At 42.4% G+C, this 25,397-nt stretch overlaps 1 protein-coding gene across 1 annotated transcript in view; it reads left to right on the top strand.

The window, feature by feature from the left end:
- The window catches only part of cicb (capicua transcriptional repressor b), a 40,003-nt gene extending 15,485 nt beyond the window's left edge, over positions 1–24,518 (top strand). Inside the window, 19 exon segments of the mRNA XM_059338644.1 lie at positions 8,151–8,300; positions 8,432–8,606; positions 9,201–9,312; positions 9,398–9,580; positions 9,710–9,842; positions 9,940–10,118; positions 10,423–10,561; positions 11,276–11,373; positions 11,479–12,502; positions 12,705–12,844; positions 13,515–13,675; positions 16,935–17,125; positions 18,677–19,141; positions 19,237–19,619; positions 19,884–20,038; positions 20,145–20,296; positions 20,401–20,535; positions 21,293–21,424; positions 22,311–24,518. Of these exon segments, the coding sequence (XP_059194627.1) occupies positions 8,151–8,300; positions 8,432–8,606; positions 9,201–9,312; positions 9,398–9,580; positions 9,710–9,842; positions 9,940–10,118; positions 10,423–10,561; positions 11,276–11,373; positions 11,479–12,502; positions 12,705–12,844; positions 13,515–13,675; positions 16,935–17,125; positions 18,677–19,141; positions 19,237–19,619; positions 19,884–20,038; positions 20,145–20,296; positions 20,401–20,535; positions 21,293–21,424; positions 22,311–22,600 (4,397 nt within the window). The 3' untranslated portion in view covers positions 22,601–24,518.
- The last annotated feature ends 879 nt before the right edge of the window (positions 24,519–25,397 follow it).

Raw genomic sequence — 25,397 nt, 5'->3', positions numbered from 1 at the left:
TACAAGGTGAAGGATGACACGCTTTTTTGTTTTTTTTAAAAAATGGTGTCACGTGTGTGTTGCATGCAGTGTGTGTGTATGAGACAGAGTAACCAAGCGTCAATCATTGAGCACCGGATATGATGTGTGAGAGCGCCAAACGTCTGTTGCCATGGCAACAAAGCAAACATCACACTGATGTAGCCTGTACATAACACAGAATATTCACAAATAGAAATTGCAGCCTTCTGTGTGTTTGTGTGTGTGAGAGAGATTGTGTGTGAGTGTATGTGTGTGTGTGTGTGTGTGTGTGTGTGTGTGTGTGTGTGTGTGTGTGTGTGTGACTTTCCACGGAGAGAGGAGGAACCTCTCACATGTGTTTACGCACTAACACATTATTGGAGGCTCCTCTTTAGTCCGTCTTTGGGTGTTTTAGTCAACAGAAACGATGCTGGATAATCGGAGGGGTTGCTCTGAATTATTTAAGCAGTGAGTGAAGTGTTTCAGGTCAAATATCCTTTTATATTTCCAGTGCACCTCCACACCTACTACTGTATTCTCTCATTTTGAAAATTACAATCTTTATTATAAGCATTTATTTAGATAATATTGTACTTTGATAGCATTCTTCAATGACATCTTCCATCAGTTAAGCTCTGAAGTCAGTGAAGAAAGTGTGCAGGTGTCCTTTATATGGAAAGGAGCGAGTCGACTTTGTTGCTGTAAAGGTCTTAAACCAGACTTGTGTATTTGTCCGCTTGCATCCAAATCCAGAAACACCAGCTTTCTCCATATGACCACGTACTGAAACTGCTTGGCATCTCACAGACAGCGCTGCATGATTGTGTCTGTGAGCTTAATTATTATGGGAATCATTGTTTCTTGAACAGAAAATCTTTTACTGCACACTTAAAAGAAATTTGCATGAGAAATGTTTCATTATTACTCAAATGTCAATATCCCACAGTTAAAAAATAATTGAAAGTTAAATTACAATAGAGCCTCTGTATATTATTAAGTGTGCATGATTCTCTGTCTGTGTCTCTGTGTCGCTCTGTGCAACACTGAGCAAACATGTCACACTCTCTTAAGTACACGTGAATACACTTTTTCGCGCTGTTTTTATTTTGCACTTGGATACGTATTTTTGTCCTTCCACTTTCCTCCGTTTCCTCTTCTTTTTTTGTTTTTCTTTCTAAAATATTATGACACATTTTTTTTAACCCTTTGCTCCATCGCATTGCAGTGTTTTCGCTTCCCCTCCTCTCCACTTCGCTCTCTTCATCCTGGTCTACCCGGATACGGATACCCGGGAATAACATCCCCACTCCCTCCCGCCCCTGCTTTACGTAACGCTTAAAGCCCTGCATATCCTCCCTGGCCATGGCAACAACCACATCTGGATCACACAGCCATCTAGACTGGCACCAAAGCACATGCGAAGCCCTCAAGACTTACCACAAAAGTCATGTGCAATGATAATCCTATTTCCTATTGGGTGAAGCACACTTTGGGGAGATTCTCAAAATGCAATGGTGCAGTGGGACTCCTTAGTCTGAGGTGGCTCCAAGACTTTGACTGCATGCATGTAAAGTTAGACAAATATTCAGATTTGCTTCTTCGGGATCTCCGTGAACCCACATGCATTGTTCTCAGGAGATCACAGTATTCATGCGTTCCTCACATCCCAAAGTTTGGAATGAGAAGAGTTTTTATTTAGCTCAGGAATGTCTTTTCTCTCCTTCATCCCACTCTCCTCCTCTCCTTCCCTTGCATCTTTAGCTCCACAGTCTTTGCACTGGTTTTCTGCTGCTGCCAGTCCGTTGGACATTTATCTGCAGGCTAGTAGTGCCCCCAGATGGCCAAACACTCACATTACAAGCTCTTTCACTCAGTGGATGGAGCGATCTGGGTCTACAAACACTGGTCTGAAGTTTGCCTTTCATGTGTATGCTAATTATTCACTGTCGGAAAGAGACAGTCATTGAATCTGCATGTGCAGCCACGGAGTGAAAAGTGGGTTTTGTGGGTGATGAGATCTGCTCAGTTCCCTGTAATTGTCTTTTAATTATTCTCAGTACTCAGCAGTGCAGTGTTCCCTTTGCAACATTGAACATAATAAGGAGTAGCAGTCTTTTTTACTTTATGTGAAACTAGAACAAAGCCATAATCGAGTCTAGTCTCTTAAAAAAATCTCCTGTTTGCATCCCTCTGGTTGTCTGTAAGCCATGTAAAAATGATTGCCCAACTTAATCTTGATGCAATAGATGGTGATGGTCAGTGGCAGACTGGTGACCGCGGGCAACAGGGGGACCTGTGCCCAACATAGCTGTTGCCATGGTAACTGCAAAAGGACTGGTGGATCGAGTTATAATTGGACGGAGCAAATGGTGGGTTGTGGGAGGGAGAGACACAGAGCACAGGGGTGGAAGATGAATTAAGGGATGAGAGAGATGGGATGGGAGAGTGAGCGAAGGCGGTGCTCCGCCTGCACAGTGCCAGCGTAGGTGAAGAGGAGGAGGAAAAGTTTCTTGTGTGTGGTCACGTGGCATTTGACAGATGTAATTGGGGGGGGGTAGAGACATGCATACATATGCACATTAAAAGCACGATGTCTGTAAGAGGAGACAGCCAATGAAAGCCTCTGAACACCTACACAGTTATTGCACTGCCAGCGCAGCAGCAGGGAGAGATAGTTAGGCTCAGCTGAGGGGGAATTTCTCTTCTACTGTTTTTTTCACACCTTCTCTCTTACTCTTGCTCTTCACCGTTTATCTCTTTTATATATGACTAAGCCCTTGAGTTCTGTGGTTTCCCACCATCATTTCATGTCTGCCTCACCTCTGTGCAGCGTTACATGCACGCAGTCAACAGATTCTGTTATCTTGCACCTTTTTGTGCTCAACTAGCTCAACTCTAATTATCCCTGAAGTGACAAAAAAGTGACTTTTACATTAATGTGTATGCGGTAGGGTTTGACCGATGGATTAATTTAATTGGATGGATTAATCGTTAATCGCCAAATGGCTGACAATCATCGACCACTGAGACCAACATCGTGATTTAAAAGCTCCTTATCTCAGTCCTCAGTCCTGACAATTGTTCTACTGGAACACATAAAGTTGGTGGTTTGCAGATCGAGTCTGGTGGTTTCATAACGCATACTTTCATAACGGGTTGGGTGGGTGCATAATAAAAAACACCCGGCCTGCACATCACTAAAAGTAGCCGAAGGAAAGACAAGGAGGATGGTTGATGATTCGCTGTGACACATCACAGTGTTTTACTGTGGACCTTTCCATTTGCCAATTCGGTAGACATCGCCCAACCTCAACTTGCAGTATTTTGCTGTGAATCAATTCAGAATTAATGAAACCAGAAACCAAAGAAAACTGATTGCTCTACTCAAAATAACTGGTCAGATGAAGTTCATTACCAACGGCTTTTCATGTTTACCCAGGGTTGTAACCACTGAGCAGCAACAGTAATCCCTCATCTCCACCCCTGCCCTCTTTCACCCTCTTTCCTTTCACTCACACAGTCAAGCTGTCCAACTCCCTCTGCTCAGCACATTGTGTCCGCTGGGTTGACTTGTTTAGAGCTCAGTGCAGTTGATAAACCTTAATCTCTTATTTTCTCTCTCCTGTCTTTTCTTCTAATGCCTGTTGGTTTAACCCTGTCTGAAAAACCCAGGTCTTAAAAGAAAGTCACCCAATACCTTTACATGATGTAAGATGCTGTACTGATGCTAATGGTCTGTAAAGGTTCAGCGGAAGTAGAATATGTTCCTATTTCCTTGTTTGACTTGTAAGAGTATTGTTTCTCATATGGTTGCACAGATCCAAATTAAGACTTTTCATAGTTTTTTTTATAAGAGAAGTGAAACCTAGAGGGTTAACTTGTTTACTACTGAGGACAGCCGCTACCAGTGGCTCTCACAACCTCATTGGTCAGTTACCGAGCTCCTTATGAGCTGATTGGCTGGTAATGGCAATTAAGTCCCTCCCATTGTTTTATTTGTCTTATGGATAGATGAGCTAAGCTGAGCGTGACTTCTTGACTCATACCGTATGACAGGAAACCATATCATGGGGATATGCGTCTTGTTCCTGTCTGTTTAAGCTGTGTTATACCTTAAATATATAAGTCTCTTTAAATGCTTTTCCTTTGTCTCCCTTTGCCTCCCCCATCCCTGGCCCCCCACACCCTTCCTCCCTTTAAGAGAAGTTCTGTTTTCACAAGTTGTTTTCTCTCCACCCACCCACCCACCAACCCTCCTCCTCCGTGCCTCCCTCCCTGCCTCTCCTGCTGAAAATGACTCTCAGTCTATTTTTACCCTCTGGTCCTCTCCACCCATTTTCCCTCTCTTTCTAACCACCCCTACTCTCCTGTTTTCAATTCTCTTCTTCTTCTTCTTCTTCTTTTTCTCTCTCTCTTTCTCCCTCTGTCCCTGTGAGTGTTGCATCAGAACATTTAAAATTCTGTCTGGAGGAGGCACATTTGCATGATGGAGAGATGGAAAAATGTTTGGGGATTTGAAAGGGCTTTTTATGGTGGAAAATTACATCACTTGACTCTCTACCGTTAGCAGCTTTACTAAAAGAAAAACAGCATTACCAGAGAACGGGTTTATAATCCCTCTCATAAGTGAATATTGCTGATTTATAATACAGTCAGCATTTATGTTTGCATGGAACAACTTTGCATTCTCATATAGGTTTAAAGGGTGTAGATGTGCATCGTCATCTTGACCCCAGAGTCCTCATCAACATCCACCCCCTGTGCAGATTGCATAAAAAGACCAAAAGCAGCGTGGAAAGTAAACAGTAGATAGCTCACTAGCGCCTTCCTGCATCTGATGGTCTTTATGGGTATTAAAGCTTTAGCGGAGCATTTGTAAGAGGAGGGATCTTGTCTAAGTTCTGTTAAGCCATTGGTTGGCCTACATCTGAGTGTCGGCTTCTGATTGGTGGTTTCATGCATCAATCAAGGTTTACTACGACTCCTGTACCAATGACATGAGTGTGGGGTGGGCCTACTGAAAGAAACATAAAAGTATAGATTTTGTAGTATATACTTAAACGCGAGCCAGTGTTTCCGTACAGATACAATAGGACTACGTGATATTTTTGCATTTATTGGTGTTGTATGTTTAAAATAAGGTCTGTTTTTGCGGTGAGAAGAGCAGTTGGTGGTGAAGCCGGGTGAAATTTGCATATGACTGGCATTCCAGTGCACACTCCGACCAATCAGAGTTCGCGGCGGGCAGATGACAGGAGGCTGCCCTGGCCAATAGCCGAGCGGGATTCGCCGAGGAAGGCGGGACAAGGCTGGGCGAGGTTGACAGGACGAGAAGGGGAGGGGGGCGAGTACAGGGGGGGCAAGCAGCCTAGTTTACAACAAGAGGAAGAGGGAGGGAAAGAGAAAGAAAGGGCCAAGGCTTGCGAGAGAGAGAGACCGAGACAAAAATAAGGGAGTAAACTCGGACTGGGAGCTTTGGAGATGCTACCCGAGGACTTTTCGGGACCAAAACAACACTCGTAACAGCAAGTATTACCGACCTGACGCGCCGATGTCGTCCGCACGAAGTGGCTAGCTAACCTGCTGCAGACGGACGGATCCCACCAGGCTTTCACCTAAGCGTTGCTGTATCGCTTCTTGTGAAGCCCCCCCGCCGGGTTCAGGTCCACTAATCGGGCATCTTCAATCCGCCAGTCGTTTGCTACCTTGAGGAGGGGAAAGAACTGCGATTCATCTCCCCGTTTTCTCCTCACCGACCGGAGCCAGGAGTCCTCACCGTGGTCGCTTTTATCGCTGTGTTGTAGACTCATCAGTGGCTAGCTAACGTCAGGTCTGTGGCCAGATTGGCCAGGTAGGATAGAAGCTGGTAAATTGGAGGCTGTACATAAACCAGTTAAGCTTGTAGTAGAGACAGGCGATAGTGTTTGTTAGCTCTCTTGTTATTCAAACTGATGGATAGTGAGATTGTTAGCACTTGGTGATGGATGAATGCACCAGATTTACAGTCAATGCCTAGTAAACACGGATAAACCCAACTTGGTCGCTATCCTTTTATCGGCGATTTCAGGATCTTGGCAGGTGTAAACTAAACTGTCAGGTTAAGACAGGTGCTTAGTACATTTCTGGGAGCAGGTTAATGGGAAAGAGAAGTTGGTGTAATGCACTTGTCAAACAGTCATTGCTGGATTATTTTGGCAGCCAGTATGTGTGAATACGCCTTTGTAGTTGAGACATGAGAACAATTGCGTTTCTTTTGCCTCTCTCTGTGCGGCGGGTGCACGACCAGGGGCGTTCCCGAGAGGTTGGTCCAATTTGGAGCGGTGCACTTGAGGCTCCGGGTGTTACAAGAGGCAGCTAGATTGGCGTCTCTGTTGGTTTATTATATGAATCAGCAAGTGTAAGGGACGGTGTGTAAGTAAACAGTGTACACTCAGACAATAAGCAGCTTCTGTTACATAGTTAGACGAATCATTTTAGCTCTGATCGCCCCAATCTGCTTGTTGCAGTGTTGCTTAGCCTGATCGATACGGTCCCTCTTACAGCATCCCTTTAGCGGTCTCACTCTGGGGCTTTATGTGCTTCTTAATAGCTGCCAAGCCCACCTGTCTGCAGCTTTATTGTAGCGCAGAGCAAGGTTTGACATGGCCCAGAAAGACTGCGCAGTTTCCGGGCGGATGTTTTAATCCAGGCCGTGGATGGGCTAGAGGCCTTGTTAACCCCTTCATGACCAAGCTGCTGGAGTAATGTAAACAAACAGGGAGAGAGGGCATCGGGGGTAATTAGACCAAAGGGAGGAGGAACCTTGCCTTCGATTATAATAATCGTTTCAGTGTCTCGTCAATACACTGTTGCATTATTACAAGTTTAACTTAATTTTTGTATTGTATTACAATCGTTTATGGTACATTTTGTCCACTGATGTTTGCTACATGTGCGTTATTTGATTGCGGCATTCTGCGATACGGAGAGATGGACTCTACTTGACTTACATATTTCATTTTTTGCTCGCATTTGGACCCGCATCTTAAAAACCCCATGATGCAGTAATTATTGTGAATGATGACCGCAACCTGTAGGGATGAAACGGATACAGACATCATTGAGCACCTGTCGTCATCTGTGAGCTTCCCAGCAATATCAGCTCGAAATTCTGGATTAAAGATGTGTCTTTTCCTGGATTTCTGTGTGTTGTAGAAGAGGGATTTTATAAGGACATATTGTTGTTATTATTTTTTGGAAGAAACATCACGGATTCAACCATGTTCTCATCAGAGAATCCTCAGTATCTCCGCCAAGGATTAAGCATGTTTGGTTAGTCCATGTCACTTACCTTTCTGTTTGTATGAGAAAGCAGTATAATTTTTACCAGATCTGTTCCATGCAGCAACATTTCATCATTGTTAACTCTAGCATAATACAACAAAAGTATAGAATTAAAACCAGACAAAACCTATCTCAGAAGGCTTATGAGATACATTTGTTATTAAAGTTTGTGGGATAAGCATCCTCATGAAATTATTCTTTAATGGAAATAAAGATAATATTATATCTTCAGTCCTTTTATTAATTTATAGGAGCTCTGAGTGTACCAGCTTCTGTTCTCCATCCAGATTGTTATTGAGAACAGAGAGTCCTTTTGTGCATCTGCTGTTGTTGGAGTGATTTAACCAGTTAAGTGGCTGGAGGTGGGCTACTGTGGCAGTACTGATATTCTCAGTAGTTCTCAAAGTACTGATGTTGTTGTATTCTGCCATCTGGTAATTACATTCACCTCGTGTCCCAGATTACCGGACCTTTATTAGATAGCTAAAATGAAAAGCTAGTAGTGCTGTGCATCCATAGGAGCTACTGTCAAAGTGGTGAGCTCTAGTCTGACCCTGATTGTAGCTTATTTATTTGTGGTAGTACCACTCCAAAATACTAATTAATAAATTATAGGACTTTGTGATTGGAGTAGGACCTCATTTCTTGTGGGAGTGTTACACAGAGGGCCCTGATTCCCCAAATAAGGAAATAACAGCTTGGCAATCTGAATGCAAGAAGGCCTCGTTCTTTTGAAAGTGATTTCTGAGCAGGAAAGCATTTTCTAAAGCTCTGGACATCAGGTGGTGTTGGCTGTTAGTAACAAACAATGCTGTTTTCCTCTGCAGTGTGGACCAATGTAGAGCCCCGGTCAGTTCCAGTCTTCCCCTGGCATTCATTGGTCCCTTTCCTGGCACCCACCCAATCAGATGCTTCTTCTCAGCCAGGAGAGGGCCACCACCCAGTCAACCACCCCCAGGCAGCCAGTCTGAAGACAGGTACTGAATACATTTATATTTGACCCAATTGCTTTAGAGAACAACTTATCGGTTTCATGTTATTTTCAGAATGCTGTATATTGTCAACTTTGCCCTGAACAAGTAGGCATCTCTTTGTTGTTCTTCCTCAGAGGGTCAGGGGGTGGCAGCGCTGTCACAGGAGCCTGCAGAGGCACCTCCCATTGTGGAGAGAGGTCCTCCATCCCGGCCTCCCCCTTCCTCTGATGAGCCGCCTCCAGAGAAGGAAAAAGGAGATGCAGAGAGGGAGAGGCCTGATAGTGAGACAGAGAGTGATGTCGATGACCCGTAAGTGCAGGTTTTTTATGTTTAATAGTGATCTTATGTGTAAAGCTTCAAGGTTGCACATAAAAATCAACACATAAAGATACATGCTGCCCATGTACTTTGATCAGTGTCTGTGTGGAGAAGTGGTTATGTATTTGTCTAAGTCAGCCTTCACAGTAATTTTCTGTGTGGTACTGTGTACCCACACATACAGTATGGGAGTGTGATATTTTCTGTATCCTCGCGCTAATTTGGGCAGAAGAGCTCAATGCCAGAACAAAGCAGATGGGAACAAAAGCATTCCATCTCTGGGCTCTATCACTATATGAAAGGCAGTGGCCAGGCTGTCAGCCATTGTAATGGATGAGCTATCTGCTGAATCTGCTGATGTATCTCATGGGAGATGAACTACTTGTGCTCTGTATCTACATCTGATAGACTTGCAGCTCTAAGATAATATATACTAGTTACAAAGTGGAACATTCCCAGTTTTAAATATTTAAGAGGGTAAGGGGAGGTAGTGCTTTAAGTGTAAGCCTGTATGTGTATTTGTCCTCATGGAAAATATCTAATAAAGATTACAAACAAAGGGCTTTTTATTTTATCTCTTTTCAGCTTCCTCCCAGGAGTTGTACCTGAGCAGCCCCTTTCTACATCACCAGTAAAGAGACGCACTCAGTCCCTCAGTGCACTGCCCAAAGATGGAGATAAGAGCAGCCCTGGAAAGGTAGTCTTTTCACTGTTCACATCATCCAGATTTTCAATGCTCCTCTAACTAAAATATGTAATATATTTCTTGCTCACTCTTTCAGAGGGAGAAGGACCACATCCGGCGGCCAATGAATGCTTTTATGATTTTCAGTAAGCGCCATCGAGCATTGGTGCACCAGCGGCACCCAAACCAGGACAACAGGACAGTCAGCAAGATTTTAGGGGAGTGGTGGTATGCTCTGGGACCTAAGGAGAAACAAAAGTATCATGATTTGGCCTTCCAGGTACACAGATGCATCTTCAGACAAGAAAAAAACACAATTAATGAACTGTGACAAACGACTTAATGGTTCTGTGCAAACCTATAGGACAAACTTCACTTCCCTCTCCCGTGTCCATTCTACTGTTCCCAGGTAAAGGAGGCCCACTTTAAGGCCCACCCGGACTGGAAGTGGTGCAACAAAGACAGGAAGAAGTCCAGCTCTGAAGGCCGTGGGGTCCCAGGGGGCAAAGACATCAGAGAGAGGAGTATGTCTGAGTCTACAGGTTGGTTTCACTCTCACAATATACAAAATACACTATAACGGTGTTCTTATACTTTCCACACTTTTAAGAGTCCTCTGTCGTCTGTCTGCCTAAATAGAGCCCCATTCTGTGGAGCTGAAGGGGGTCGGTCCAGGATTGGTGGGCGTATCTGAAAGGAGCACAGGAGAAGGTCATGTGGGCCAGCTTACCCGTCCCAGAGCCTTCTCTCAAAGTGCCATGCACAGCCTGGAGCGCAGTGACAGGGGTAATACACAGGCGCTGGCAGAACTGGCACAGGTAAGAGAGCTTATATACCTGGAAAGTTGATTTTATAATACACAGCTGGATATTATAAATTTGGGATCATCTTCCTGGTTTGTTTTCCATTAAAGTTACTGCATTATAAAGTGTTTTCTCTGAAATATATGCTTTTACTAAACATAGGGGAAAAAACGTAACACCAGCAATTGTGATATTGTGATTTTTGCTATGAAAAAAGGGCATCTCTCACACTTAATACACTGAAAATACTGGAATATACAAATAATAAAACATGCAAACAAGCATCTCTGCTAAAGGGTCTCTTACTTTGTGTTTTCAGATGTGTGGGGATGGTGGCAGTCAGTTTTCCAGTCATGCCCCACCCCTGTCACAGTCCCAGCGAGGGGTCAGCGAGGACATGACCAGTGACGAGGAGCGCATGGTCATCTGTGAGGAAGAGGGAGATGACGACGTCATTGGTGAGAAATCAGACCTACTTTGCTCATGAAACAGAATGTTTGATTAGATTTATTAAAGTGATTGTACTCTGCTTCCTGTGTCACTAGCCCACTTTGTACATTTCCAGTAACTTCATGTGGAATTCTTTTTCAAGTAATTGATTATGTCAGCAGAGTTTCAAGTAATGATTGAAATTAGATTAATCTGCCTATTATTTTCTAAGTTAATCAAATAATCATAATTCATTTCCCAGAGCCCAAGGTGCCATCTCCAAATGGCATGTTTTAACCGGCCAAAAATCTCAGTTTGTTATCATGTATGTCAAAGAAAAGAAACTCATTCTCACATTTAAGAAGCATGAAATCAGCAAATGTTTGGCACTTTTTGTTTCAAAAGTGACTAAAAGATTATTTGATAATCAAAATACTTTGTATTTTTTTTTTTTAATTTCAATTGTCAGAAGTCATGTCACTTTGACCGAATATTTTGTAAACCATGAGGTCTTTTGTAGGTTGTGAGCTTTAATGTGCTCTCTCGGTGCTGCGTCTTTCATACTTCTTAATATAGCTCATAAAGTGGCTAAATTGGTCAATTTTTGACCGCTTTCACATTGTGATTATAAAGGTCTGATGGCATAGAGAGCTGATTGACACACTAAGTACACCCTGACTTGATTCGTTTATAAATTGCATGGATTGTCAAGTGTAGCTGTAGTGTATTTTTCTTTCCCACAGAGGACCCTTATCCTAGCAGTTCCATAGACCTCAAGTGTAAGGAGCGGGTGACTGACAGCGATAGTGAGAATGGTTCTGGAGACGAAAGTGATCGGAAGGTAACCACCTTCAACAATCATTTTTCCCATTATTGAGCTTTTCAATGTATCTTGTCATTTTAATTACATCCATGTTTTCTCAAACTATTCTTCTTGTCTTTTCAGAGAGTTTTTGCTCCAGTCATTTGCTCCTCTGCGTTATCATCTTCTTCACACCATACCCCCCATGGCAGGAGTGTGTCACTGTCCTCTTACCCCAGCAGCAGGCGTTATGATGAGGGGAGATCAGGAGGGGGCGGGGCTTCAGATCACAGGAGGAAGGATAGAGGCGAGGGAGATGGTAAGGACACATTTGGGGGAGATGGAGGAGGAGGAGGAGTGCAAGCCACGTCTCTCTCCCTCGCCTCTGGCCAGTCAGTCATCTCCACTTCTGCAGCTGGGGGGCATCATTCCTCATCAGTAGGTCCACTGGGGGGGAACCCACTCCTGGGCATTGGTGCTGTAAGGGTTGCGTCTACGGTGGTGACCAATGTAATGCGTCCTGTTATCAGCACACCGCTCCCCATCGCCAGCAAACCAAGAGATGGAGGCACATCATCTAGCCCGCATCCACCAGAAAGGAAGTCCCTGACTCCCCATCAGCAGCCACACCTTCTGATTGGCTCCGGATCAGGAGGCGGGGTCCCATCCACAGGGGGTGGGTACTACTCTTCATCATCACCTAATACTTTAGGTGCAGGCATGGGTCCTGGTGGTGTAGTGACTAATTTGGTGTTGGGAGGGGCTCTGTCTGCTCAACCTGCTGTACAGCTCATCACCCCCTCACACCACCCTCAGCCCTCTCAGCAGCAGCAGGCATTTCCCTCCTCCGCTGTTTCAGTGCCGCATAGCCAAACCAACGGGCCCCTGCCTCTGTCCCTGCTCCAGCCCCAGTTCCTTCCCGCCTCTTCCCTAGCATCCCCTGGGAGTAAGGCCATCACACAAGTTCAGTACATCCTGCCCACCCTACCTGCCAACACCCACCCCAAGAGTCCGCCTCAGCAGCTCAACCAGCCAACCAGTATCTTCAACTTGCCCACAGCTCCACCCACACACATGTCTCTGGCCAATGGAAAGCAGCAGGGGACAAGTTCCCTGACAGGATATACGTCCAGCTCAGCAGTGGGAGTGGTCAGCCCGGGAACTAGAGGTGAGAGTTTTAGAACTTCAGTAAGTAAATGCAGGTGTGCAAGAGTTTCATCTTAATGCAAAAATCGCAGTTTTGAAAACAAAATAGGTCATTTGTATAATACATTTATATCAGTGGGCTTATGACAAGGTGCATATAGTTATTAGTCTGTGGGTACCCCTAATAAAACACATTCTCCCTCTTTCTTTTTTGTTTGTCTCAGTACAAACACAGTCTCCAGTGCTCCAGGGCAAAATGCTTGTTCCCATGGCAACAGTACGGACAGCGCCAGCCTCTGCCCAGCAGTTTCCCATTGTGGCTCCACCTCTTCCGGTCCAGAACGGTGCTCAGACAGGAAGCAAGGTCAGTGAGCATTGAAATGAGAACTTCATAAACTGTGTCAAATTTTTAAGTTATGTTTGGAAAAACAAAGCATTAGCTCATCACTTGCACTGCCTGTTTATTATGGCTGTAGTTTTCTTTCTTATGAAGCTTTTATTGAGGTCATAATCAATGTCGTCATCACCCTGAAAAAATGTTTTTTGAATAAAGTGATTCATAGGATTATATATATTTCTATTAAATCAACTTTTTATAATGATCTTTTTCCAGTCATTTCCCAGTCTCTTGATGGAGCAGTAAGCAAATACAGATATTGGAAGAGCAAACAGATTTTTGACACAAGTGAAAATGCCATTTTTTTTAAAGTCTAAAGGCCAACAAATATGGATTGAATCAGAGTATTTAGTGAGATAAAAACATGTTTTGACTTTTGGACTTTACAACTCTCTGGAGTTCCTGTAAATGTTTGGATCACCCAAGCCAAATAATATCCTAATCTAGATTTTAATTCTACAAATAACATAATTCTAATAATATTAGTGTATCCTAATCTTTATCTGCAGTTATGCAGAAATACTGGGTTGAAACAGAAGGAATAGGCATATAAAACAACTTATATGGTACAGCCTTCCCATATGTACATTTATATTTGTTGTATTCCTTTCTTTATGGCTTCCTCTTTTCTTGACAGATCATCCAGATTGCTCCCATGCCTGTGGTCCAGTCCCAGCTGTCTCAGGGTGGAGCAGTCCACCCTGGCAGCCCCTTCCCTGTAACAGTGGGCACAGCTGCTGTGGTGGCTCCAGGATCAGCCCCCTCCCAGGCTGTACTCCTGCCACCAGCACCTACCAGGTAAGAAATAACGAACAAACAACAATAAAAGACTCGATATGGATCCTATACCTCTTGAACCTATAACACCACCCAATTGTGCCTTTCAGCCCTTCTGCTGACTTTATAACATCTGGCAAGTTCTATAACACAGACCGCAACAGTAATACTAAACCAATAACACATCCAAATAACTGTGGGTTCATAGTCTGTGGTGAAGTGGTAAACGTCACCATTTTGGTGCACCAGAATAAACAAAACAAAGAGTGCAGATTAGTTCTCAGCCCCAACAGTTATTCTCAATTGACTGTGAAACACTTTTCTGTAATTGCCTGCTGAGCACCCTTTTTATTCTCATGAGACTAAACCCAAGAAAGCTAAAAAAAAAAAAAAAAAAAAGCTCTTTCAGACATGCACTTCACCTTGCTACTCTACTGTCAGTTTAACATGTTGCTGCTATGTTCTAAAAATATATATAATTAAATATTTTGTGTTTTTCAGAACAAACACCCAATGTTATGATCAAACCGCGTGACTTGTGCCACTTTCTTAAGATAGCTGTGTAATAAATATTAAGTGACACCCTGATTATCACTGCTTATGCGCAAGGAAATTTAATCTGCTTAATATTGCCTATTATAAACAAAATACATTGGATGAGCCAATTTTAAGGAAGGAAGAAATGTTCTCATTTCAGCTGAGAGTTTTTTTCTTTTTTTTCACCTAGGAGTTATTATCTGTTTCATCGCAGGGCAACAAAGCAACAAAATCTGCCTTGGAAAATCCCATTGACCAGATTAGCAGCCATTTTGCCCTAAATTTTCAGCTTCTTTCATTCCAGCTGCTAAAAGGATGAAAATGCAGCAGAATACCTACAAATCAAACATCATCTGAGCAGAATGAAATTGACAGCCAAAACTGACTTTAGGGCTTTGTATCGGTACTCGACATCTTTTTTACGGAATCAACTGAAATAACTCAGTACCAAGTAGTATCCAAACTCTGCATTTGATCCTTTGCACTGTGAGCGGTCTTCGATTTAATACCACATGTGATTGGCCCATTACTGCAGCTGCTACAGCTCATACAGGCTGTGTTGTGAAGTTGGGTGTGGTGTATTTGACAGATTTGGCAGTTCAGTGTGTAATGAATTTGTGTAAAAAACATAATTTCGATGAGAACGAGTGGTGGTGGCATTTCACACAACTGAATGCTTCCATTCACATGATGGGTATCAAATTAAGTAGAAAAAAATCTGTATCATTTTGAGGGTATCATCATTTTTTTAACCGATGCCCAGTCCTAACTCAATTAAATATCTTTCCTATTTTCCTTAATACAAACCTAACTGTGGGTGCTGTCGGCGTGTGTTATATACGTGTGTAATTCTGTCTAAGGAAGCGCTCTTTCTCCCTCTGTAACACTCGAGAGAGATCTGTGTTTGAAAGCCTAAAAGCTCTTTCTTTAACAGATAGATGAACCCAACAATGTTACAGATCAGATGTCTGATATGAGTTATAAACAAATTATGTGCCAGTAAAGCCTGACTCAGCTCTGACGAACAGGCGCCCATTTATGAACATATGCCAGCCTCACTCATCTTACTTACCCTGGGCTACTGTTGATCTCAGTGGTATTGTCAGTTTCTTTGGAGTATACATGAGCCAAATATTTGTTTCTGTATGATATAAATCCGACTGATGAGTTCCATGAAAGGAATCATGTAGTGCTTCAGAAAAATATTGGACAAGGCGAGCTGTTTGCATGTCCTGTGTACATGCTCCAGGATAAATATTTAGAAAAAGGAGTTCAAACACATGAGCAAACATTTGAAAAGATGGACCAGCTTTGATCACAGTTATTGGTTTAGTGCTCTGCTTTCTGTTGCAGCAAAAAAAAAAAAAAAATCAGAATATACTACTATATGTAGTGATTCTGAATCTCCCTAAATTAGTCAACATCATTTAAGCTAAGATAATTCCATAACAAACATCCAGGACTTGGAAATTGGGTGAGCATGCACAGAAATCGTTTACCTACGCCAAAAATAGAAAGCAATCAGAAAAAGTGTTTACGTGACAATTGTCACCCATTGCACAGATAATAAAAGGTTTGTTCAACAATTTCAGACAGAATGAAATACCTTTTCAAATGGGCCAATTTATGCCTATTACGGTTTAAACAAGGCCGTTTTATTCTGAGTGGTCTTTTATTGTGGTTATTAGTGGGATAAAAACCTGTATATTCATGCATATAATATCTAATGATGCTTGACTGATTGCTGTTAAAAAGTGTTGTTAAATGCATTTATCTTGTAGTTTATGCATTAAAACAGCGTCACTGTTTCAAATAAAAACATCAAAGGAAATGAGCTTTCCATTTTAATCATCAAAATCAAAAGCAGGATTGGTAAAATGGAATATGTGATAGTCAATACTTAAATTGTTACATTCCAGAAAAACATTGCAGTAATATCACACTTGACTTACTTGAAGAATTACATGTAAATAACAGTTGTCAGGGCAAAAAAACAATGATCGGTTGATTTTTTTTTTTTAAAACAATCAAGACCTGATGGTCTAACGATGACAGAGCCTACAGTGCTGAAAAAATATTTTTAAATAGAAAATTGAACCGAATCGTGACTTTAAAATTAAAAGTCTAATCAAATTGTGGATTTGAAGGATCATGACACACCTAGATTAAAGTAACTCCAGTTACAGTCTGGTGCTTGATAAATGGCGTGCATAGCGAGTTTGTATTGTTCCTTATGGCAGCGATTTCCAGATTTCTTAAAGCATAGCGAGCAGACAATAGGAGAAACAAAAACTCCAGCAGGGGTGCAGCTGTAGCAGTGCAGCTCTATTCTGGATGTGTTAGTCATGCTGCTGGTGGCCCAAGTTGCCTCTGCCTGCCGCCCCCACACTACCTCTCAGCTTCTAGCACACACACACACACACACACACACACACATAGATATAGCACTAGTCATCCAGCGCTGCTCACTGTGATGTACACTCACCCGTTGACCCTCACTGCAGCACTTCTTTTTTTGTCTTCCTCTTTCCTTCTAATCACGTCTCTGTTCCCTTTATTCGTGTTCTGGCTCATTATTGTACCAGAACACCTTCTGTCACCGTTGCTGCACCTTTCTTGACATTTTTCATTACAAAAATGTCAACCTCCCTTCTCCACTCACCCTTTTCCGTTTTTATTTTTATTCCTCATGTTTCTCTCCTCTAATCACCTCTTCTTCTTTTTTCTGCACATCCTGTTCCAGGATCACCTATGTCCAGTCCACTCCAGGGGTCCCATCCACTCTGCCTCTGGTCTCCACAACAACAGGCTCTTCCACCACTCAGCAAGCGCTGCCGGTGCCTGGATCTGCATATGTGCCATCGCCCCTTGCAACACTCGGGTTCACAGCTATCGCACCACCTGGACAGACGCTGGTTCAGCCACTGATTGCAGGTCAGTGCTGTGGAGATATTTATGTAGTAGCTCTGTGTTTCTTGTTTTTTTTTTTTTAGTTTTGTGAAGTCCAGCCCCCTAACAAAAATAAAATAATAATTATTATTATTACAAAGCTATGGATAACAATTTAAATTTAAATCCCAACAAAATGACCTCATAGCATCAAAAACTGCATCAACACGAAGAGATGTTTACAAACCATCAATACTATAGCAGTGTCAAAGAAAATCCTTATTTCAAACAGTGTTTACTGCACACTAATCATCATAGTATACTGTTTAACCTAACCTAACCTTAACATACTTCAACATTTTATACTAATAAGAAATTATTAAATACATTGGACTATGATTTTAGGAACGTCACTGCCACTTATATTTCACAAATAGACCTTAAACTGTTTTTCTTAAATTAATTCTTAAATTTCTTAGATGAAATACTATTTTCTTTAGTTTTTTTGTTATCCAGGATCTTTCACCTCCACCTGCAATTGATTCTTTTTTTTGTCCAGCTGTGAGCAGCTACAGCACACTGAGAAAAAGACCATTATTAGTTTGCATGTAATCTGTTGTCACTTTTTTGGGGGCAAATTGTGCTCAGCTTCAAAACTTTATGGCCATGTTTGCGTCAGAATATCATTAGGCTATATCTTTAGTTAATAGGTCCTTAAGACGGGAAAGATTCATGAGTCATGGTGCTATCAGCAGCTGCAATCAATTCTTTGTGAATTTGCCTATTAATGTACATATTAAAATTAAGTCACACATGTCACAATCAGTACATATGGATTAATAATATAAATATAATATAAGGGCATGTCACATCATTTCTTCTTCAGTGCCAGGTTTTTTAACAGTGCATGGTGCTGAAATTAAGTCTCATAAACTCACATCTGAATAACACAGATGAATTATATGATCTGTGCCATTCAAATGAAACAAGTACCCCTTAAATTCAAACACAGTTTAAATGCCACAACTTTAGCCTGTTCGACCAAAATATGTGTTTCATTCAACCATAATCATGTGTTTATCATGAATGAATGAAACTCATTGTGCAACACAAAACATATATTTTAATATCTGAGTAATCTTTTGCCACATAAATATGAACATAACTAAACCTAGAGAAAACACTGCAGTTTTATACCTCAATTTAATTTTTAGATTAAATAAAATGAATAACCAAAATAATGTTTCCCCTGCATCTTTAAAACATTTGCCCTCTGAACGTCTCTAAAATTGGCTCATACTAACTTGCTTGCTTGATTGCTGACCCCTAATATAATATAATATAATATAATTTATATTTGTCTTATTGAATAGATAAATAAAAACATGTTTTTGTCAAAATCCTTGTTGGTCAGTTAGAATTGATTTCTAGTTAAATACCTCACCATGTTCAAAGCAAAGTGTAATCTGGACCAACAGTTGGCAGGAGACACTGAAGCACTAATGGACATTTATTGATGTGAAGATGTGAAACCTTTCACTGGAAGTAAATTAAAGGAATATTCTGCCTCTTGGGTCTCGTATTTCCTTCCTCCAGGTCAGCCGCCGCTCCTCGCCACAGCTCAGTCTCCGCAGCCCTCCACCTCGGCCCCTTCCTCGGGCCAGATAGTCACCGCCATCTACCCTTCTTCACCAAGCGTCACCATGGCAACAGGGGTGGTCTCCATGACAGCAGTACCCCCCAGTGTTGTCTACTCTGTCTCCAGCCCTTCCAGCGCTTCCCCCCACATCCTGTCCAAATACACAGCAACCCCCAGCACCATCACGCACCCACATCCGCAGCCCCATCCGGACAGACAGGCGGACAGGCACCTGCCTCCGGACAGACAAACTGCAGATCGACAAACTGACAGACAGGCCGAGAGGCAGACAGAACTGCTGACGCATTCGGACAGGCATCTGGAGAGGCAGACCTCCAGCAGTAGCAGCTCAGTGGCACCTCCCAGTGGCTCAGCTGTGTCCATAAGGCCCTGCAGTCCTCCGCTTCAGATCCAAACACCTGGTGCGGCTGCATGTGTTCAACTTGATTGTAATTTGTAGGGAATTATTTTATTGATATCGTATTTTTAAACTTGTCCCCATCTTTCTGTTTCCCAGGCAGTACACCAGGTACACCCAAACTAACCCAGCTACCAGCCAGGACCCCTCAGAAGGTTAAGGCAACGGTGGCCAACATCCCCGTGGGCAGCTATGAAGGAGGAGGCCGAGGAAAAGAGAGAGAAAGGGAGAAGGACAGGGAGAGGGAGAGAGAGAGGGAGAGGGAGCGAGACCGAGAGAGGGAAAAGGAGAGGGAGAGGGAGAGAGAGAGAGAAGCCACAGCCACGAGTCGCTTCTCATTTGATCCTGAGCTGTCGGGGCAGACGGCGTCTCCATCAACACATCCTGCAGAGGAGCCGCCCTCCTCTGACAGACCCCCTGAAGGCTCCACGGCAGCCGACTCCTCTGACACGCGACACAGAGAAAGCACAACCACCAAAGAGGTGAGAGCAACTCCACAAACTGGCTTTCAGCTCAGACATCATGAGGAGAAACTACCCAGTTGTTGCAGACACATATCATCACATAAAACATTTAAATGCACAGTAGAACTCTGATTACCAAACGTTTTGCAAACCTTGAACATTGTCGGAAACATTTGGTATACTTCAAGTACACGGGTCATCATATATAACATACTGTAGGTCTAGGACACTTTAATGCAGAAATGTTAAATATTATAAAATTAAATGAAACTTTCTGTGCAGGCTGGATGGAAGGAGTCCCTCCCCTCCTCTCCTCTCCCCCCTCCGTCAGCCACAGAACCCACCCTGCCGCCCCCACAGACTGACAAAGAACCTATACCCAAAAAAGTCAAAGCCCGCCCACCACCACTTAAGAAGACTTTTGACTCGGTGGACAAGTAAGTTAACACCTTTATGAATCTTTAGCGTGAGGCAGAAGAAGCTAATGCTGGACAGTGTATATATACTGTATATTCTGTGTGTGTGTCCCTGTTGGTCTGGCAGGGTGCTGTCAGAGGTGTACTTCGAGGAGCGCTTCGCCGAGCTGCCAGAGTTTCGGCCCGAGGAGGTTTTGCCATCACCCACGTTGCAGAGTCTGGCCACTTCACCCCGCGCCATTCTGGGCAGCTATCGCCGCAAGAGGAAGAACTCTACAGGTTTCACTCTCATGATACTCTGACTTAACGCTTTTAGACAACTGTAGGTCGTTCAGTGAAGAGCAGATGTTCACATTAAGTTTGTTTCCTCTGTGTGCTTCTAGATTTGGACTCAGCCACTGACGAACAAGTCTCTCCTAAGAGAAAGAGTCGGCGACGCTCAAGCTGCAGCTCAGAGCCCAACACACCTAAAAGTGCCGCCAAGTGTGAGGGAGACATCTTCACCTTCGACAGAGCAGGTAACACACAGGGACACAAGGACAAGGATCAGTTATACAGTTGAAAAAATATTATTATCAAAAGTAAATACCACTCATGGGGGGGCATGTACGGTCTTCTATTCTTAGTCTGTAACAGAAGCAGAGGTTGAGGGGTTTGGGCTGAAGGAGACCGCCTGCTGAGTGTTTATTGGGCTTTCTTTTCCAGTGATTGCACTTCACTTTCATTATAATGCATTTTTATCTTCTGTGTCTAACTTTGAAAAATCCTCCTCTATTGTTGGCCTTCTTTTACTCTAAGGTCAGTGAGGATCTGTGTCAGGGAAATTATTATTTTAATGAATAAGATTCTGTGCAACGCTGTCATACATAAAGAGAAAACATAAGATGCTTGTGTGACCGGCCTAGCATAACAACACAAAGATTCATATTGGTCTTGTTATGGAAGTAATTCATCCAAATACTTAGAGGCCACTGATTAACCCTGTATCTGCACGGTGTATTATGCAGTCTTTAATGCTTACTTTTTGCTCCCTTTTTTCTTTTTGTTTACCCCCCTGCAATAAAAACAAGAGGAGATTATGATGTAGTAAAAACTGACAAGTAGGAATGTAGGAAATTGTAGGCTGAAAAAATTTGTCTTTAAATGAAGATTTTTTTTTCTGTGAAACTGATGTCAACACTGGTTTAAATCTAATGCCTAAAAATATCAAAGATGTTCATTATTTTAAGTAATTTCCTGACAACTCAACACCTCGTCCTGTTTGTGTCTCACCAGCCACAGACGGTGAAGACATCCTGACAGATCTGGAGTTTGACAAGGTGCCGTACTCCTCCCTGCGACGGACGTTGGACCAGAGGCGAGCGCTGGTCATGCAGCTGTTCCAGGAGCAGGGCTTCTTTCCATCAGGTAAGACGCAAACACAAGCTTTCTTCAGTAGACGGTGTTGCAAACCAGAATACAGCACAGCTGCGCCCGTTGGAATTAAATATAACCTGAAAGCGTCGGCTCCGTGCAGCAGCAGAGTCGCAGCACAGAGGAGTCAGATTTCACTTATCATGAGCCAGCTTTAGGTGCAACAAGACCAACAAGATAACGTTGGAGGATTTGGTGTCAAAGCAAGAAGAAGCTATATTTGGCAATATTTCTTATTTTAACCCAATCGACAAATTTCTCTTCTAGGTGTTGTTAGGGCTGGGCAATATGGACCAAAAGTCTTATCCCAATATATTTAGGCTGATTATCGATATATATGATATATATCCCGAATATTTTTCATCTCAAAGTGAGAGCAAATGTTCAGTCAAAGACATATGACATATCACAAGTAGTTTTATTGAAACTTTTTATTTAAGTGAACATAAATACTGTATAACAACAGGAGTACCTTTTTTTTCTCAAATCAAAGCTCCATAAACTAACATTTAATAAAAATATCTTCAATAAAAATAGCCTATGAAATATAATAGCCCAATCTTTTTCCATTACAAAAGAACTAAATATGACAAACACTAGTAAGGGCAGCATTTATATATAAAGAAAGAAAAAATTGAACTATTTCGACATATGCGATATGGTCCAATTCCGTATCACATTTTAAAATATATCGATATATCTTTTATATCGCCCAGCCCTAGGTTTTGTCATGAGTTTATTAACTGGTGGGCAAATTTCTTCACCATGGCATCCCTTAACAAATACTAGAGAATAAGTACACAAAATATACATAGTATCTGTGTGTTTTCAGAATGAGTTTCCACTGTTAGACACTGATCTGTGTTGTTTTTATTTCCAGCTCAGGCCACTGCAGCCTTCCAGACAAGATACTCCGATATATTTCCCACTAAGGTGTGTCTGCAGCTGAAGATCAGGGAGGTCCGGCAGAAGATCATGCAGACGGCTACACCCTCCGATGGCCCTGGTTTAGGCATCCCTGACTCGATGGGCTCCCATCCCGGACCCTCCTGCTCCCAGTCAGGAGAAGGGTCGATGAGAGGAGGTGGGGACCTGCAGGATGAAGACGTAGAGCAGGGGACGGAGGGGAGTCCAGAAGATGCTCGTGATTCACAGGAATCTTCTAGATGAGGGACGATGACAAATCAGATTGGCCAATCAGTGGTTTAAGTCACACCTTTCCGCCCCCTACACGCTTTTCCCCCACACTCTCCTCCGGTCAGATCCCGATTTCTTTTCCATCCTCGGCAGCCGACCCGTGAGAGTGAGAGATGTTTGTATGCAATGTTGGGCCTTTTTTGTTTTGGTAATGTGTGACCCTTGTACCAAAAAAGGACACATAAAAACCAGTGGCACAAAAACTACAACATAACACACCACATCGCACACACGCACACACCCTGCAAACTCTTAATTCCCACACTTGAATTAGCACTCTGTATTAACCACGTTGGACAGCGATCCCATCGATGCCAGTGAACGAAGGACTATTGTGCACAGCTGCACCCATTTGCCTTGAAGAAGAATTGGTTTTAGTGTTTGGACAGAGAGACCTTCTTAACCCACTCTGAGACGGTGACGAGTCAGCAGTTTTAAAACAACAAGGACGTGATCTGTTTTGATATTTGTTTTTAATAGCGTTAGAAGTTAAAGCAGTAAGTGTCTGCTTGAGGAAAAACCTGTATTTAGACTTAACCGTTGTAAGCTTGTGTCTTGTTTCTGCTGACATTAAGGGGGCTGGGCCCTCAACAGCCGGAAACGTATTTGATTCAACGAGAACTCATTACTGTGGACCTGGAGAGATCTTTTTCTCGGTTTTATTGCTCACATGTAGACCTTCAGGGGAGGTCTACGACGAGTGACTGAAAAAACAGACTGAAACTCAAGTGGACTTCTGGCAGTGCCATCATTCCTGCAATTACCTGTCTGGCCAAGCCCTCCCTTCTCGCGACTGACCCTAGCACATGCCAGTAGATAGGAGCCGAGCATTCCTGTGCCTCTCATTCGCTTGCCATGAAGGAAGGAGGAGGGTCAGAGTCAACGGGCACATCCTGGCTCTTAGTCGTAGAGGTCAGGCTGATGCAGCCTAAATCCTCTATTGCCAAGCAGTTTTATTAACTTTTTTTTAAAACAATTTGATTTGTATTTAACATTGTCATATTCAGTTTGTTGTTGTACTATTCCTATGGTTATTATTATTATTATTATTATTACTCCTCATATCATTGCAGTGATCCCCGGTCCTTTCTGTTCTAACTGCTGGCAGATTTTTCTTTCATTTCTGCCAGCTGTTTATTTCTTTTTTATAATTTTGGAGGCAGGTGAGAGAAGCTGCTCCACACCTGTAAAGTTCCTCCATTGTAGTCTTCCCTTGACTGGCCTCTAACCTCTGCAAGGACCTGCGGTGCAGTTATTTTTATTGTACATTTCAAAGAGGACGACAAACCCAACATGGACCTTTTTATTCTTTCAGCAGTAATAAGCCGTATGTTTTTAGACGACCCTGTACGCCTCTCTCTCTCTTTCTTTCTCTCTGTCCCTCGCTAAGTTTGATTCTTTATCCCGACACTTGTACATCTCCTTCCTCCACCTCTTTCCTTCCCTCCTTCCTCCCTTTGTCACTTTATTGCTCTCTCCAGACCTCCTTTTCAGGCAGGCGGAGAGAAAACTGGGGGAAGTGAGGGGAGGGTGATGAATCAAAGAGAGCTGGTAGGATCTAATACTGGTTGTGTCTTTGTGCAAGACTTGGTTGTGTTGTAAATAATTACTGTAGAGTCAGTAGACTCATTATATTATTGATAAGGAAAAAACTGTCATTGAACATAAGTTGACTTTTAAGACACCCATTACCGAAGGTAAAACACATGAAATGGAAAAAACAATAATAAATATGGCTATTAATGTTTTTGTGTTATACTCCTTGTTTTGCTGTTCCAGTATACAAGAGAGGAATTTATATGAATAATTTAAGTTTGTATCTGTATCTTTCAGTATGCAAATAAAAATAGGTGTTCAATTAAAGTGATTTTACCGCTGGAAATGTGAAAAATGGGTTTTCCTTAAAGAAGCTGCAAGGAGTTTTAAACTGGTTATTTAACCTTTATGACCTCCATAAGCAGACCATCAGTGAGAAGATTGACTGTTTCTGTCTAGTCGATTCCCTGCTAAATTAGACAAAACAATTTACGGCAGGCAGACCGGAAGAGCCAATGTTTACATATTCCCAGACAGAGTTTGGCAATGAATGGTATGTTTAAAAGGAAGCAAGAATAACTTTTTCTTCAGATAATTTTACTTCTGTCATTATATATTTTGTGTCATGACTAAACTGGGCCAGGACCAGCAAAGAGAAAAAGAATTGCGTTGAACAGAAGTTTTTTTTTGTAGGCTCTGAAAGGTTTCTGAACTGATAATAAATTGTCCCGCTTCCTCCTGGACAGGTATGAAATAATTTTTTATTTATGAAATACATTGTGAAATATGGCTTTACATCAATCTATAAATTGATGTTGGTGGCTAACAAAGTTTACTGTGTTTCGCCATTGTTATATTACAGTTGTTACATAGTAATAAATAGAAAAAGATACCTAATCGCTGTGCATTCTGCAAACGGCTGTTTAAAAACGGAAAGAAGTATTAAAAATAAGTTGCATCTTTATTTCACTTGCTACAAAAAAGCAAATGCACGTACTAGCCAGACTGGGATCTTTACAACAGGAGGCCGTGGTGCTCTTCTAGCTGCTTTATGCAGAGATACAACATACTGTGGTTCAAGTATATCTATAATGAAGGATCTCTATTTGCCACACATTTTAAATGTAACAGAAGCTCCTAAAAATGAAGTCATTATCCCGACAGGCCACAGGTGACTCCAGGTAAGTGAACTTTAATATGTGTTTGTGTTGAATGGGAGCATGTGTCACAAATG

This window comes from Centropristis striata, chromosome 8, assembly GCF_030273125.1.
Source record: "Centropristis striata isolate RG_2023a ecotype Rhode Island chromosome 8, C.striata_1.0, whole genome shotgun sequence".
NCBI lineage: Eukaryota > Metazoa > Chordata > Actinopteri > Perciformes > Serranidae > Centropristis > Centropristis striata.
This window is presented reverse-complemented; position numbering and strand designations above follow the sequence as displayed.